This window comes from Vidua macroura, chromosome 2 (genome assembly GCF_024509145.1).
Source record: "Vidua macroura isolate BioBank_ID:100142 chromosome 2, ASM2450914v1, whole genome shotgun sequence".
NCBI classification, from domain to species: domain Eukaryota; kingdom Metazoa; phylum Chordata; class Aves; order Passeriformes; family Viduidae; genus Vidua; species Vidua macroura.
In genome coordinates, this window is record NC_071572.1 from 33,401,662 (window position 1) to 33,418,447 (window position 16,786).

The 16,786-nt window shown below is 40.1% G+C and overlaps 1 protein-coding gene across 1 annotated transcript; it reads left to right on the forward strand.

Moving 5' to 3' along the window:
- The first annotated feature begins 204 nt into the window (after positions 1 to 204).
- On the forward strand, positions 205 to 16,582 carry RP2 (RP2 activator of ARL3 GTPase). The gene is made up of 5 exons (XM_053971798.1): positions 205 to 342; positions 9,039 to 9,704; positions 11,254 to 11,368; positions 12,537 to 12,622; positions 14,021 to 16,582. Exons 1-5 carry the CDS (start codon positions 205 to 207, stop codon positions 14,102 to 14,104), a joined length of 1,089 nt encoding a protein of 362 aa, XP_053827773.1. The 3' UTR covers positions 14,105 to 16,582.
- Positions 16,583 to 16,786: the final 204 nt, after the last annotated feature.

The following is a 16,786-nucleotide window of genomic DNA, read 5'->3' on the forward strand; positions in this document are numbered from 1 at the left end:
CCGCCCCGTCCAGGCGCCTCCGCCGGCCGGAGGCGATGGCTGGAGCGGGACGGGGCGGGGAAGGGGAAGGGAAAGGCGGGGGGAAATGTCGCGGTCGCTACGGGAGACGGGAGAAAACCGGAAGCTGGCGGGGCGGGGCGGCGCGGCGCTGGCGAGCCCTTCCCCGCTGCCAGCCTCTCCCCGCCGGGCGGCGGCAGCAGCGCCATGGGGTGCTTCTTCTCCCGCCGCAGGAAGCCGGCCCAGGGCGGCCAGCTGCCGCTGCAGCAGCAAGCGGGAGCCGGGCAGGACGCGGGGACCAGCGAGCAGAAGGCGCCGCAGTACAGCTGGGACCTGCGAGCCAAGGTACCACCCCGGCGGCTGCCGCGGGCTGGGGCTGGGGCTGGGGCTGGGGCTAGGGTTAGGGTTAGGGCTATCGCCATCGCCTCTCTCAGTGGGCAGCATCTCGCTCTCTCCTGCCGTCCGGGCTTTGCGGCGGGGTGTGTACTCCGGCAGAGAGCACGCCTTCCCCCGTCCCGCTGTTACGCCTAGGTCCGTGCAGTTCAGTGCGTTTATTTGAACAATTCAAAAGTGTTTAGCCTAAGGATTTTACCAGGCAGTCTCAAATTGTGTAAGCGGAGAGGGCGGCGCGCTGGATGCCGCAGCTGCCGGCGGTGCGAGCATCGGTCCCCGGTGCGGGGCTGCTTCGGAGGGGGCTGGCGCTGCCTCCCGGTGGGACAGCGCCCTGTGGGCAGGCAGCTTGGCTGTGACAGTCCCCAAGGGTGTCTGCCTGCCGTCGGGATTCCTGATACAGCGCGGAGTCCCCTGGGTGCGTGCTTCACTCGAGAAAACCGGGATTAATGGCTGGGGAGCGGCTTGTGCCCGGGCGAATCCCCGCACCTGGGTTGGAGCGGAGGCATAAAACTCCTGCCGTGTGTCCTGAATGTATGTATAGATTGATTCTTCTATAGCTAGAAGAAGCTTCATCTAGCTTGGGTGTTTGCGCTGCTGGTTTGGTTGGTTGGTTGGGTTTTTTTAAGGCTTTAGGGTGGGTTTATTAGCCCCTAAAAAGACAGAAGTCAAAGCCTGTCCCATGCTGTTTCCAGTGCTCCCGGAGGCAGTCATGAAGACTCAAGCGGGAAAGCATTTAAGTGCTGGATAAAATGTATTTCTTCCTAGACTCATTTCAAGTGTCACTTCCTAAATATATAATGACATTGTAGCCCTACTAGGCCTCTCTTCCTCTCCAGCTGCCTTCGGGTGGGGGAAGCAGAAACTCGGCAGGAGAAAAACGTAATTAATGTGGCTTCAACAAATAAAATCCTTAAGCCTTTAGGCCATATTTTACAAGTATGGAAAAGAAAATGCGTGAACTTATTTGAATGCTTAGTTTGCTTGTTTTTTAAACTTGGCCAGGTGCTCTAGGGTGTCCCTTAAGTCTTCCAAGTAGATTAAGACAAGCTTAGATGGAGATGAGCTAGAGAGTGTGCGCATGGCCTGGAGGAATTGGTTCCTTGAGGATAAAGATGAGCAATCTGTGTTGGGCTTATTGCTTTGACTGGATAGCGGATATTTAGGGAGCAGACAGAGAAAGAGAGGATAACAGCCTGTCGCTTGTATGGAGACTACTCTCACATGGGAGGGACTGTAGTGAAGCCACATTTTAGTGACAGAACAAAACTTTATCTGAAAGTAAATTACTAAATCAGCCTTTGGAATACTATTTTTTAATTTTAGAGCAAATTCACCGGCTAAAGCTCAACAGGTATGAGAATTTTTACCCCATCTACTTATATACAGCTAACTTTGAAAACTAAAAGAAGGAAAGTCAGGATATAGAAAGACTTGATTCAGAGAATAGCCGGCCTTGTTGCTAAGGAAATGGTTGTTGTTAACTTGCTGGAAGTAGGCTCAAGCTAACATATGAAACTGTTACAGCACCAACAATCTATCTCTGTGGAGTAAAAAAAACACGGTCATGTATTGCATGTAAAACTTCCTCTTTTTCTGTAAAAGACTCTTAGAAACCAGAAGAATCAGTGAGTTTGGGGCTGTGCTAGTGAACTGTGTAAACCATCAAATCAGCTGCTTAATTTTGGACTGTACAGCCTAAGAATGGCTGTTTAATGTCTGAGTTCATTTCCCTTGCTCTTTGCAGCCTTATTTTTCATTGTTTTTTTTGGATGTAAGAGTAATACATTAAACTAGGAAAGCACCTGGAGTCACCTTATCTTAGATGGAGTACTGAGCACTTGGTGCATTAAACTTGTTGATCCCAGTTTGTATTAAGTGACACCCTGTCAGTGTTAATGTAGTAGCTTTAAATGTTGTGTATGATACCTTGTCCTGTTGTCTATTGCTTTCTCATTTCTGATGCTTCACATATACTTATTTATTTCACAAGTTTGTGTTTGTACATAAAGTTAAATTGAAGACAGTTAGAAAACTTGTGGCATCAAGACTCCTTTTTGGTCATCAAGTGCATTGAATCGTATTCTAAACCCTGAAAACCTCAACTCTGTCAACAGATCTGCTAAGTTTTCTTTTGATGTTTATTTCCACCATTTGGGTTGGGGATGTGTTTCTAATTTTAGGCTCTCCTACTCAGTGATGCAGTTGTGGTTATATAGTTCAGTTTCACAAGCAGATTTGGCAGTTGTCTGTAGTTTTTGTAAACTATGCTCTGTATGTTCTTACAGGTGAGTACGTCTTGCTGCTCAGACACTTCAGCTGTCTTCCTGTAAACTAATGCCATCCTGACATGGCAGAAAAATGTAGGCACACTTGTGTGCATAGGGGAACCTGAGGGGTTCCTCTAACAAAACTACTTCTGCTGCTTCTGAAGGACATAATTGTTAGTTGAGCCTATTTTAATCATGTTTTCATGGCAAAAGATGATTAGTATTGATACTGTCTACTAGTGTAGCCCCAGACAAAGAGTAATATGATGATATTACAGTGACCATGTAAATCTCGTGTAATAGACCCAAAACCAGACCATGTGGTAGAAAATTCTAAATAGAAAATATTATGAGATGCTGATAGCTAAATTGAAATTAAGGAAAGTATATGAATTTGAGGAACCTTTTCAGATTTCTGTGTGACATTATTAAGTGAGGACAGAAGTTTTAAGGTATGCAAAATTTAATCAAATTTAGATTACATTGTAAATCTTCTGGAGTCTCTGTAATGCTTACTCAGCCATGGGTTCAGAGAACTGTGTGAAGATTACTTATGGTGCAGTAGAAGAAACAAAGGATCAGATTATCTTGAAAACAGAAAGGGGAAGGATGAGTATTCAGTTTCTTGCTGCTCTGGGATTCTCAGTCCACGAGTGTAAGTAGAGCACAGTTTATTCCAGAGACTGTTAGTATTGCATTGCATCCTGAGGACTTATTATGTCTCTTGATGTCTTTGGGCTGTCATGAGAGTCTCTTTCTGACCAAGTTTGGGAGGGGAACTTGGTGGTGCTCAGCCCTTCCCAGCCTTCTTCAGCTAGCTTTCCACCTGGGTTGTTTTCCTTTCCCACTCTATGACTACCAGCAGTAACTGAAAGTGGGTATGTACAGACAGGAACTGGGGCTTTTGTGTCTGTGATGGCAGATACACTCATGACCTCCACAGGAGAAGAAACACAAATAGCTGCATCATCTTTTTTGCTTTTGTCTCATGTTCACAGAAGTAGGATTAGATTAATTATGATTATAGTGGCATTTAGAGCTTAGAGGAACTTTCCTTCTCAGATTATTTTTTTAACTTCTAGGAGGAACAAGTAAAGTTTTATTTTATGTCAACTGACTTGCAGCTGGTTTAGTTGATAGGAAACATGCAGCTATCATTGTTATTGTGCTGTGTAGCTGTATTTAAATGGTTAAAAAACCTCAAGAGGTTTAACTTTTTGCCTAAATCATAGTCTTTTGTTAATTGCCTTACATTACCTTACCCATACAGGGTTTTTCATGAATGTGTCTTGTGTATCTTGAATTGTCTAGATCTTGTTTAGGTAGCCATTTTGTACTTTATTTTTGAATATTCGTAACTTTTTTTCTCTAAACAATTAATTATTTTGTCCTTAAATCCAATGTATCTCCCTTATGCTTCCTGGTGCACCAGAACTATTGCTGTATTTCTCAAAATGTGGTCAGATCAACTGAGAAACAGTCAGAAGGTTCATATTAAGCAGTATTTCCAGTTAGATCAAATACAGGCCTGTGGTAGCTTCCTCTCTTCTTTCACTTTTTCTGTATGCAATATTTGGCAGTAGTTTGCTGAATGTGAATGACCGTTTTATGATGTTATGGGCATTATGGAAAAGCATGAAGATTCCCAAGAATAGAATGAAATGAGCATTCAGACTGTTGTATTGGCCACTTCTAAAGTCACAGTGTGCTCCAAAATGAAAAACTGTTTGCTAGAGACAGGAACCTGCACTACATTTTCCACCTTTTCTTGTTGTGCAAGAATCTTGAAATCTGCCAGTGGGTGAGTAACTTCAACAAGCAAACTCCAGAGGATGTTGCAACTCATTACTTGAGGGCACCAAACCCATGCAAGTATGAATATGCAGAAGTGTCTAGGCCTGGGAATGCACTTCTATTTCTTATTTCCCTAAAGTTAATTCCCCTGCTGACAAAAATAGTACTTAAAGCTTCTTAAGTTGATGTGCCTACCCTATAGGTGCAGCTTTTAATGTCACTGGGTCAGCAGCCAACTTCTGTATGTCATCAGCTGTAAGTTAATTTCTGAACTGCCATCTATAGTGACTTAGAGAGATAGGGAATGATTTTTTGAGAATTATATTTAAAAGAGAAGACCTTGGTGTAAGTGGTTTAGAAATACTTCACAAACTGTTTGCTCAGCAGCCTAGACACAGATAACTAGCGGAGAACTGTAAGAATGTTAGTACCTTCTCATATTTATAGGGATGTATCACTGTTGACTGAAACTCCTTCCCTGATAGATCCTGTGAAAAAGTCTTGCTAAGACATGAACTCATACCAGAAACACTTCAAGATGTTGGGATCCTTTATGATTCTAGGTACAGTTACCATTAAAAGTTGTGAAGCTCTAGTGCTTCCAAGTCTTCTTCCAAATGGGAGCTGCCCAGTTTTGGTGCCAGTAAATTGGATAATGGTGGCTGAAGAGATGTATGTCATGTGCAGCTTTCACCTAGCCTCTGACCTTCTTGCAAGACAAGTGTTTGCAGGAAGGAAAGCTACTTAATGTATCTTGCACTTGTAACAGGATGTCCTGGGGCTGTAAACTTGTTTGCCTTCACTTCTCTCCTTTTGTTTGTTCTTTAAAATCCTTGTTCCTTACAATTTATCCTCTAGCCCTTTGTAACAGACTTCTCACCATTGTAATTGCTAAGAACCAAAGATTATGCTTCTATGCCTGTTTTGAGAAGGAAAAGTATTAGCCCTGTAAGAAGGGCTGGTTTTTTCATCCTCACATCTGGTTATGTTAGGTCATTCTATGGAGTAATTCCTTAACCTCTGCATAGCCACTGAAGTTAGAAGGTTTCAGCTCCTGAGCTGCGCCGATATCTATTGATGTACGACTCTTATCTACTCTAAGAACTCTTTAAATTCAGCTGAAAATATTAAAAGTTACTGCTATGAATACTGTCACCTTTTGAACTTATAGCAGCCTGGGGGAAAAAAGACATTTAAAAAACCTGTTGAGAACTGGAGAGTAAAGCATCTGTCTGGGTGAGATGGGTGGATTTGGACAAAGTTTTTTGAAACTTTATCCAAATACAAAGGACAAGTAGATGAGTTATCAAATAGTTGAATTTTCCTGACCTGCCATGTGCTGAAGATTTTATAGCCAGTGGAAGACCAAATGAGTGGGCAGAGAAATGTATATAGCCCTGGTTGTGGTTGTACAAGACTGCAGATGTTCCTTTCTTCTGTTTCTTTTGGCTTTCCTAGCCTGCTTTTTTTGCTATATTGCCAAGACAGAGCTTAAGAAGCAGTTGGTGTTCACTGTCAGGGGAAGGAAGGTGGTTGCAGTGACTTAATATTAACCTGTTGATGATACCTGAAGACTTCAGAGATAGTGAATGTGCACCAAGAAGGCTGATGGCATCCTGGCATCAAAAGTAGTGTGGCCAGCAGGACTAGAGCCATGACCTGTACTTGGCACTGTTGAGGTTGTACCTCAAATCCTGTGTTCAGTTCTGAATTCCTCACTTCAGGAAAGACACTGAAGTTCTGGAGCGTGTCCAGAAAAGGGCAATGGGGCTGGTGAAGGGTCTGGAGCACAAGTCTGATGAGAAGCAGCTGAGGGAGCTGTGGCTATTGGAAGAAAAGGAGGCTCAGGGAAGATCTTATTGCTCTCTATAACCACCTGAAAGGAGGCTGTTGGAGGTCAGGATTGGTCTCTTCTCCCAAGTACTGAGTGATAGGACAAGATGAAAAGGCCCCAGGTTGCTCCAGTGGAGGCTTAGATTGGACATTAGGAAAAATTTCTTCATGGAAAGAGTTGGAACAGGCATCCCAGGGATGCCCTGAGTTTGAGTCACCATCCCTGGAGGTATTTAAAAGATGTGTAGATGTGGCAGCTGGGGACATAGTTTAGTGGTGGACTTGGCAGTGTCAGGTTAATGGCTGCACTTGATGGATTTGGAGGTCTTTTCCAATTTAAACTATTCTGTAATCCTATGAGCATATAAGGAGATGGTGGATGCATCCTCAAAGTCATGGTTCTGCCTTCAGGCCTGTTTCTCTGGCATGCTTCTTTTACCCAGGAGAAGTGAAATATTTATATCTGCTACAGTCTTTTATCCCCTCCTCTCAGGGGCAATAACCCAGTGGTGGGAGAGAGTATCAAATCTATTTCATGCAGTCCCTCCAGTCTGTACTGCAGTGTTAATAAATACTCTTAGTCTTTAAAAGGATAACTGCAAAGCAAAATCAAAGGAAATGTGCAAATTCCTTGGCATGTTCAACAAATTGAGAAGTAAAAGCTGTGTCGGGGTGGAACTCTTTAGTTCTGGAAAAAAGGTAAATAAAGAGGAGCTCCTGAATCTGATAATAAGTCAAACTTTTATCTTTAACTTGACTACTGTTCTTACTCAAAAACTCTCATTTGAAAATGTTTATAAGCTGTGAGTTTGCTGACAGTGTTTTTCAGCTAGGCCTAAATAAAATTGCAAAGTGAAGTTTCACATGTCCTTGCAAAGGCCACTGGGTAGGATGAGCTAGAGCTGCTTCAGAGGCTTTGTAGAGCAGAGCAATTCAGAAAGACATGCTTAGTTTCAAAAATGCTCTAAGTTCTGGAAACACTGAACTTCTCATTCCTAAGAGAAGTAATTGTTCCTCTGTGCCTCTTTTGAAAGTAGTGAGTCTGTCTCCCATGGTTATTAAGGAAAAAAAAAAAAACACCTGATATACACAAACATACATAAATGTTCAAGGAGATGCCTGGAAAGAATATGTCCAGAAGCAATTTTAATATTTTTGTTCTCAAGTAAGAGAGAATATGAGGATAAATAACTTGTATATGGAACAGATATGTAACATTACTTGAGACTAAAGACCTTGGAGAGTTTGAATCCAAAGCGTGCTGTGCGACTGAGTCTCCATAAGGTGTCCCTTATCTTTTGAGTCTCCCAATTTTATTTATAATACTTCCAGCAACACTTTCCTGGAGGTATACTAGTGGTATTAAGTATGATTGAGGAGAGAATTCTAAGAAGCCATCTTCATTGTCTCAACTTGCATTTTATTTGGAAGATTCATCAGCTGCAAACCTCCTTTCCTGTCTGAAGGTCATATATGTTGCATAGAACAAAATACATTTTATCAGCTGGCAGAGATTTTTAGCTTCCTTTGGCTGTTCCAGTCAAAAGCTACCAAGGCTGGTAGCTGGACATTTAATGAATGTCTGGTGCTAGCCCGTTCTGGCTTATGCTTTTTACCAGTCTCTAAATATTGTGTTGATGTTTGACCTGCTAGGAAGAAGTTTTTTTAGAAATTGGACTACATCAAAACTGTGGTAATGCATGATAACTGACTATGGTACAGCAAAGTTTAGGAGCTTCAAGGCTGATAATCAGATAGCAGGTTGGTGAAGTGGTCTTGTGTTAGTCATTCACTCGTACACTTCTAAGTGCTATTTTAATGAACTTTCACAAGAGGGAAGAGTAGAATTTGCTCCAGGAATTGTAGATGGCTTGAAACTTAACTTATATCTAGAAATAAGCCAGCTCAGATTCCTTTGGTTTCAGGACAGCATGGGCTGTTTTATTCATGCTTTCCACCTGTATTGCATCCATCCAGTTGCTGTGTGGCTTGTGACTTGCTGCTCCCTAAAGGAGAGTTCCAGGGAAAGCCACAACCTCCCTCAAGTGTTCTGCCTCAGCTAGAGGGATGCTGGGGTGTGGAGGAGATCTGCAAACATGCCCCCTGTACCACCCCTGCCAGTTTTTGCTTCTTGGACATAGCTAAAACAATCTCTTATGTTTGGTTAGCACAAAAATCTTGTCATTGTTAGCACGAGGTAACGCTGTGGCACACATTAATGAGCTCTCTGTAGTTTGCAAACATAATAGAGAAGATACTATTTGACAGCAACAAGGTTTCCTTGCAATGTGTTGAGGTAAAATATGACCAAGAAAGCTACTCAAAAAGGAAATACTGTGTATCTCCAGCTTTATGAATCTGTAAGTATGTTGGGCAATTTATTTATTACAGTTACTACTCTACCCAGAACCATCATCCTTGTTGAAACAGTTCAGAGTCTACAGTTAAAACTAGCTCCCCTTGCCCCTTTCTTTATTAAGGACAAACTGAGTTGCTTTTTATTTTTAAATTCTTCTGGGGATTTTCAGAAGTGTAGTTTCACTTCTTAGTTGTATCTCAATATTGTGTATTCCAGTAGTTTAGCTGAAAGAGTTGCTTCTGATCTTTCATCACTCATTGATAAACTGCCTTGTGGCAGTTTATCCTGTACAATTCAGTGGTACTTCAACCACTGCAAGTCAGTGGGCATTTAACATTATAATAGTCTCTGCATTTGAAGACTTTAACCATTTTTTTTATTTATCCCTCCTTCAGATTGACCCCAAAGATTACACTTTTTCCGGATTGAAGAATGAAACTGTGGGTAGACTGCCTGGAAAAGTAGCAGGGCAACAATTTGTCATTCAGGATTGTGAGAACTGCAAAATCTACATATTTGACCATTCTGCTACAATCACGATTGACGACTGTGTAAATTGCCAAATCTTTTTAGGACCAATAAAAGGCAGCGTGTTTTTCCGTGACTGCAAAGATTGTAAATGTGTGGTTGCCTGCCAACAGTTCCGCACGCGGGACTGCAGAAAGCTGGAGGTGTTCTTGTGCTGTGCCACCCAGCCCATTATTGAGTCCTCCACAGGTATGAAATTTGGATGTTTCCAGTACTATTATCCCGAGCTTGCTTTACAATTTAAAGATGCTGGTCTGAGTATCTTCAATAACACGTGGAGCAACATCCATGACTTTACCCCTGTGTCTGGAGAAAATAACTGGGGCCTTTTGCCTGAAACTGCTGTAGTCCAAGATTATGTTCCTCTGCCCAGCTCTGAGGAGCTGAAAGCTGTCAGGGTTTCTACTGATGCTACAAAGAGCATAATACCCATAACTCGAGGGCGGAGACAGAAGAACAGTGATGAATCGTGTTTGGCCGTGTTTTTTGCTGGTGACTACACAACTGCAAATGCCAGGAAGTTAATTGATGAGGTAAGCAACCTTTGTATTCATTCAGGTTTTACAATTCAACATTCCTGTGGACAGCCTCTGATTCTCCCTGAAGGGAGAATATCAAGGCTGTGTTTGTCTACTGACCATACTGATCAACTGCATTGTTTAAAACTTTAAAGCAAGGTAAGAGACTGAATCTCATTTGATCAGTCAGTTCTTTACAATTGACATCCTGTGAGTGGCACATCTATGCTCTAACAGTTCTGGTGTACTTTTCCATCATGACACAGCAAAGCGATGCTCTGAAGAAAATGTGTAGTTGATTTGATTAACTTGGTCAAATATAGAGTAAGTGATTGACAATGCTTGTGAGAAAGATGTAACCGATTAACTTGTTAGCTTGTCCTAAAAGTCTCAGCTAACAAAAGTCTGTCCTCAAAGTTTTTCCAGTACTAACAGAGAGTCTTTAAAAAAAAAAAAAAAAAAAAAAAGTGTTAAAATGTATCCCCCCTGTCATCCAGTGTTGGAACTTTTTTTTCTGAAAGGGGCAGTGAGTGTTTGTCGTGGCTGCAAGCTTGACTGAGTTTGTACTTTCCTGGGGCTAAAACCTGGGAGTGGCTGGCTGCTTTCACCATCCTGAAGTGCCAAGGATGTCACAGAGCAGAGCTAGCAACCATGGGCTACAGCATCTGAGAGTGGTATCTGCAAAAGCTGCTGATCACAGTGTTGTATGATCAACTAAACATCTGGTGGAGCTCTTTCCCTTGGGTCTTTATCTGCAAGGAAAGAAAGCTGTAGGATGTCTCCTTGCCTCCTCACTGCCCAGCTGGACTTTTATGGGTCTGAGCTACTGAGTTACTTGAGTGAAGGCAGATAATGATACTTTCGGGTGGTTTATTTTCTGACAAAGGAATAGCTACAGGAGGAGAGTAATAGATGTGTTCTCCTCTGTTAGTAGTTTTTTAGAAGTTAGAGTTAAGAAGATGCTAAAGAACTAGTTAGTGAGTTTCTGTGGAAAGCTAACTTCTCTGTAGATTAGTGGATGTTTTGGAAGTAAAAATATATTTGCTCCTTTCCCACGTGCTTTTAGTTTCATATTAGATTTGGAGTAAAAATGAGGGGGTGGGATGTGTATATGTGTTTTCAAACGTTGTTAACTCTTGTTCCAAAACTGAAAACTTAGCAGTGGACAGATGAGAGTTTGAGCTAATGCTTGACTAAACTATTGCAGACTAAAGAGAACTGACTGCTTGTTTCCAGATGCTGAATGCCTTTAACTCCCATTAGTTTCTGCTTGTGAGGGATTGTGGGGAAAAACACATAACCCTGGGCCCTAATACATAAAACAAAAACATTCACATTTATTCCTCTAGGTGCACTAGGGCAGAGGAGAAAATCTGGATGAATGGAATGAAAATAAACAGAAGTGTAGAAAAAGCAAATGATCTCTGAAAAGAGCAAAAAGAGTCCCTTTGCTCTGAGAATTAATGTGTATGGGAAAAATGAGTCTATTACAGCGTAATTTGGATGCTCAAGTTGAACTCTGCCTTAGAAGCATTTTTAACATGAATTCTTCCTCTGTTAACAGATGACTGGCAAAGGCTTTCAGCTGGTACAGACTAAAGAAGTTTTAATGAAGGCAGAGGATGCTAACAGAGTTTTCCAGCAGAGTGCATTAGAATTCATTCCCCTGCTGGAAAAAGGTTTGTGTTTTCTTTCTCCTCTTGATATAGAATTCTGTCACTAGAAAGTTCTGGAGAAGAAGCAGGAATGAGGGACAAATTTTTATTTCAAGGGCATACTGTAAAACCTGTTGAGATGAGTTTTGGAAGCCTCAGTGAGGCCCTAAACCAGCCAAAACTCCTGAAGGCATCAAAAATTAGTTATTTCACATATGTTTTGTGTTTCTGTTCCCCCTCTAGTGGTCCAACCGCATAGCTCAGGAGCAGTGGCACATGCAGGTCTGCCTGAAATGGTCAAAAAAAGCTCATGCTTTTAGACTATTTCTGACTTATCACCAGTGCTAGCTCAACCACTGAGCTGTTCAGTGTTTCTGTATAAATTATTTAAGCAAATCAGTATAGGTGTACATAAAGCAAATGAGTGTTTAAAATTCTTGTTGACAACTGGTGTACTGTCAGAGTATTTCAGAAGTCTTTCTATTGATATGACTGCAGTTGGGTTTTGTCTCTTCTTTCAGAAGTACTGACATCTTGTTATCTGTTACATGCTAAAGCTCACTGCACATTCCCAAACTTAGTAGCAACAAGCAGGTTTTTTCATGGTGACATGAGTGGTCTGTGATGCTCATTGCAAGAATAGGACAAAAGTCATTGCACTTGTAAGATGATAGTCCAGCTTATGGGCTATATTACAGTCATGTGGGAGGAAATACAATGTTCAGAATGAAACCAGAGAAAGCAGATCTGCAAATATGGGTGAGAACAAGTCTAAAAATCAGGCAATTCACTGTCTTGGGACTGAAGCAAAAATGCTTGAATGACTCAGTGACACTCCAGATGTCTGTGAAATGGCTCACTATTTGAGCAGCACAGTCTGACTCACTTCCATGATGCCTTGCACTCCTTAGCATTTTTGTGCTATTGCTGCCTTTCAAGAAGTAAAACTGGAATCCTGCCCAAATATCTAAAAAAAAAAAAAAAAAAAAAAGGCATGGAATTGCAGATAACATGGTATTTTTTTTGTAACATGTTTAAGTCTTTTTAATTCTTTATCTGCTGTTATGGGACTGCTCAAGCAAAAAAATAAAATGCTTGTTGCAAGCTTCACAATTCCCTATGGGTTGAGAAATCTACTGTTTCAATGCCAAGCTTAAAATTATTATTGATTTTAGATGAAACTATTTCCTAGGTCCAGTGGTTGCTTTGGAATTCAATGGAGATGGTGCTGTGGAACAATGTCAAAGCACTGTAAATGAAGTTTTTAGTGGGACCAAGGTAAGCTGTTGTATTGCTTTATTCACAGAAAATATTACAGAATGTCTGAGCTATTTCATGGTCAAGATGTAGTGTTGACATACTACACTTTTTTTTTTTAGGTTCATGGGTAGTAAAATTGGAATATCCTTTTGTTGTTTTTTGTACTCAAAACATGAGTTACTTTTTGCTGACAAGAAAATTGTCCTAGGAAAGAGAGTTCTGAATCCCCATATCCACTGAAGAATACAAGATTTCCACTTAAAACTGTTATTTCACATAACACAAAATCAATTCCTATAATTGTAGTACAAAAAAGTTTCACTTCAAGTCTTGGATTTAGTCACTTAACTTTGTGGTGTCCTCTCTATTAAACCACAACAAAGATAATATGATGGGATTTCAACTTTTTTCCATGTTTACCTTTGCTGTGTAGGATACCACAGAATGCCATCCTTCAAAGACAGTGTTCTTTTTTTCTTCTGTCAGCTTCTTTCACTTTAGCTTCCTTACACCACACCTCCTCTTTCCTTGCTGTTCCATTTCTCTAAATGGTAACGGATTTGAGAAAGTTTATGGAAACATTTAGAGCACTCCTGATAACAGGAGAGAGACCCTTTGCTTTCAGGCAGCTGTTGAAAGATGAGTAGAATGTCTTTGTGATACAGCATCCATGCAGCTCCTTGCTGTCTTTCAGTTCCTTTCAAAAGACTTACTTGGAACTAGGCTGCCCAGTTTCTGGAAAGCAGTCATCTTGTGATAAGTAATCCCATTTAATTTTTTAATTGAGGCTATTGCTTACATGTTGAGATGGGTGAACAGCCACAATGTCCTCAGTTTACACTCAACTGTTTGGATAGTACCTAAGCTTTCAAAGGTGACTCTCCTGGAGCTTGGACTTTGACACACATTGATAAATTTTGAAAAATGCAAAAGTAATTGAAGTTACTTTTTAAAAAATAGTCATCTGCTGGAGAAGCAATGAAGATTTTTTTGAGGGTAATAGAGCACAAGGAAGTCTTTCTTACAAACTCTCCCTTTCTGTTAAAGGAAAGTAGTAGTCTAAGGATTTTGGGTATTTATTTTTCCCCCTATCTCCTGGAGAGAGTTGATTTTGCCAATCAAAATATATCTAAATAGACACTAACTGAAGCTGTGACCTCTGAATAATGAAGCCCCAGGCTCCTGATCCTGAAGGCAAGGGTTAATGCAGCCAGAATGTGTGCTAAGGAAGGGTGACGATAACAAATGGTGGATGAATCAGGGCTGAGAGAATACTAGGATTTGTTCTGTCGTGCAGTGGGGACCAACAGAGTTGTGTCTCTCATAAAATGCAAAACTAAAAATAAACATTACTGGTTCCAAATGAGCATGACTGCTTTTACTGATGCATAACTATTTTCTGGTTTAACAAAACAGGTTTTTGTGTCAGAAAGCAAAGCATCAGCATCTCAAGATGTAGACAATTTCTACAATTTTGCTGACATGCAGATGGGAATGTGAAGTTTAACATGAAGGTGCTCACGTACGGTTTGTCTTAGCACTTGGACGTCACTTGGCTTCAATATCACAGTTTTTTTGTCATTTAGTTTTGTATTTCTCATATATCCCTTTTATAATGCCACTGGTGGTTTTTAATACCATATTATCTCAACTGGAGTAAACTGAATAGCTAGCCATGTGCATTGTGTTTGAAACTTAAGTTTAACTTCAAAAACAATTGAGCTTTTCTACTAATTTTTTTACAGTGATTTCTAAACATCTATTGACACTTGAATGTTTCTTGACAACATCCAATGGTTATACATATTTTAAAAGTGCAATGCTGATCCAAGTTCGATGCAATAGTAATTGTTATCTTTCACTCAGACACATTGTTTAGAAAGTGTGAAAGTATTTATGTGAAATGTGCCCTTCAAAATTTTCCCACATGCAAATTTATCTTCACTGGGTGTCCAGGAAGGAAGCTGTCGTTGACTTTTTCTGAAAGCTTAGTCTGAAATGAATTGTTCTTGTAGCACGCTTTCAAAAGCGGTTTGTGACTTTGGCTTACTCTGCTTCAGCATGCTTTTTGAATAAAGTTGTTTGCAGCAGCATTTGTGGTGAGTTGTCACAACAGCATTCTGGTAAGTGAGCACTTCCAAGCTTTTCTGCTTTGAGGTGAATCCTGAGCATGAGTGCCCTGCTGAGGCTACTCTAAGGTCTGCTCAGGTTCTTTGGTGATACAGCTACCTCTGGCATTGCCAGCTCACACATGGGATATATTTGAGGTTTCTTTGCACTTGAGCAATAAACGTCTGGCATAGTATTGTTTGCTAGAAGGGACATAGCCAGTAGTCAGAGAAGGACTCTGATGGCATTAAAAACTCCTTCTTCCTTGCTAGACCCCAGGAGAAGGCTTTTGCATGTAGAAGTAACATAGAAAGTGCTGTAAAGTGCTACACACTGCCATAGGATTTATTTTGTATTAATTCTAAAGACAGACTGAAGAAGTGCTACCAGTATTTTGTGAGATGCATTTGAATAATGTTCAGTAATAATGCTTATTGCTAAATAATGCTATTAGAATGCAAATCTATATGGGTATTAAATACATGATTGATTTATTTTTGCATATTACAGCCTAACTGATTTTTCTACATGAACTTAAAGCTTCAGTCCAGGTTTACAAGCCCTCTGTAATACTTGAACCAATTGTGAGTGCAGACACACAAAACCAAATTTCTTAATTAAAACACGGCTTTCCAGTATGCATAGCCTTTACAATTCATTGAAAGGATTGGGGCTGTGTTGAGGTGCTAAAGCAATTTCCTCATTATGGTCATCCATCAAAAGGGAAGATCTTGCAAATTTTAACTGAAGATGAGTCTTGACTCATCAGTTTCACAGCTCTGGAGCTCCAAAGTGGATGGCTAAAAACAGATCTCTAATTTTTTTTTGAAATAGCACATGAAAGAATCTCTTCTGAAATTCATAATTCTGTAATGACCAAGAGAGGTTCTGAAATGTCATTTTGTTGCTACTGGGCAAATGCTTGCCTTTAGTTTAAATTCGAGAATATGTCCTTAGGACCTCTTGTTATAGTTATACATAGATTAAATAAGGAAGACTATCTCCTGAATAAACTAAACCATTGGTGTACTGGAGGTAAGAAAATTGCCACTTCTTTGAAATGTTATTTGACAAAGTCAAGCCACCACCAGAATTCAACTGGTAGCAGAAATTATCAGTTACTTGCACTTAGCCAGCCAGGAATTTTTTTTTTTTTTTATAAGTGTGAGGTGAGGCTGTAAAAAGAACTAAAAACTTTATCTTGCTCTCTAAAGTACTAGCACAACTGATCAGTCAACATTTACAGGAAGTAATCTAGACATGTACAGAAAATGTATTATTTTGGTATGGACAGTACTTTGAAATTGCATAATGTACTTCAGAGCTGTCATTGTGTGATTTCTATCAGCAGTACATATACCAGACTATCTTGGTCTCTAAACTTCTGCATATAATATTTCCAAAGTTACATGCTGACACATGATTATGTGTATGTTTATAGCTTATTTTTTGTATCATCAACCTGCTCTGGAAACAAAGTGCTAAATGGACTTTTATGATTCCTTTTGCTGGAGGCAGGAAGATTAATTGAAAATTAATCTAGGCTTGAAACAGTGAAATAACTTTTCTACATGCTGGGAAAGAGCAGTGTTGATTTTTATTTTATTTTTAACATGGATGGTCTGTTTACCGGCATGAAGAATGTTTAATAAAAAATCCCTAAATAATGAAGGAGTTTCTCAATCCAATGATTGATTTCCATTTCTTGCTAACAGGTGTTAAGAACACTTCTAGCTTAAGAGTCAGGAAATCTTTGCATTACAGAATGGTACGCGTTTAATGTATTCTTTGTATGTTTCTTGTGTAGCTTTTAATGTAATTTGTATTGCACTGTGAATGTGATTCATAATAAACATTTGAAATATTTGAGCTCTGGATTCTGAAGACTTTTTAAAATTATGGTATATTGAAAAACATAATTACATTATATTCGGTATAAAAACTGGGATATTAAACAGGGATATATCTTGAAATAGATACTTATAACTAATTGAAAAAAAAACTTTAACTCTCTAGGTATTCATTCTCTGAAAAAGGTGATTTTTTGACAGCAGGGATTTTTCAGAGATTGTG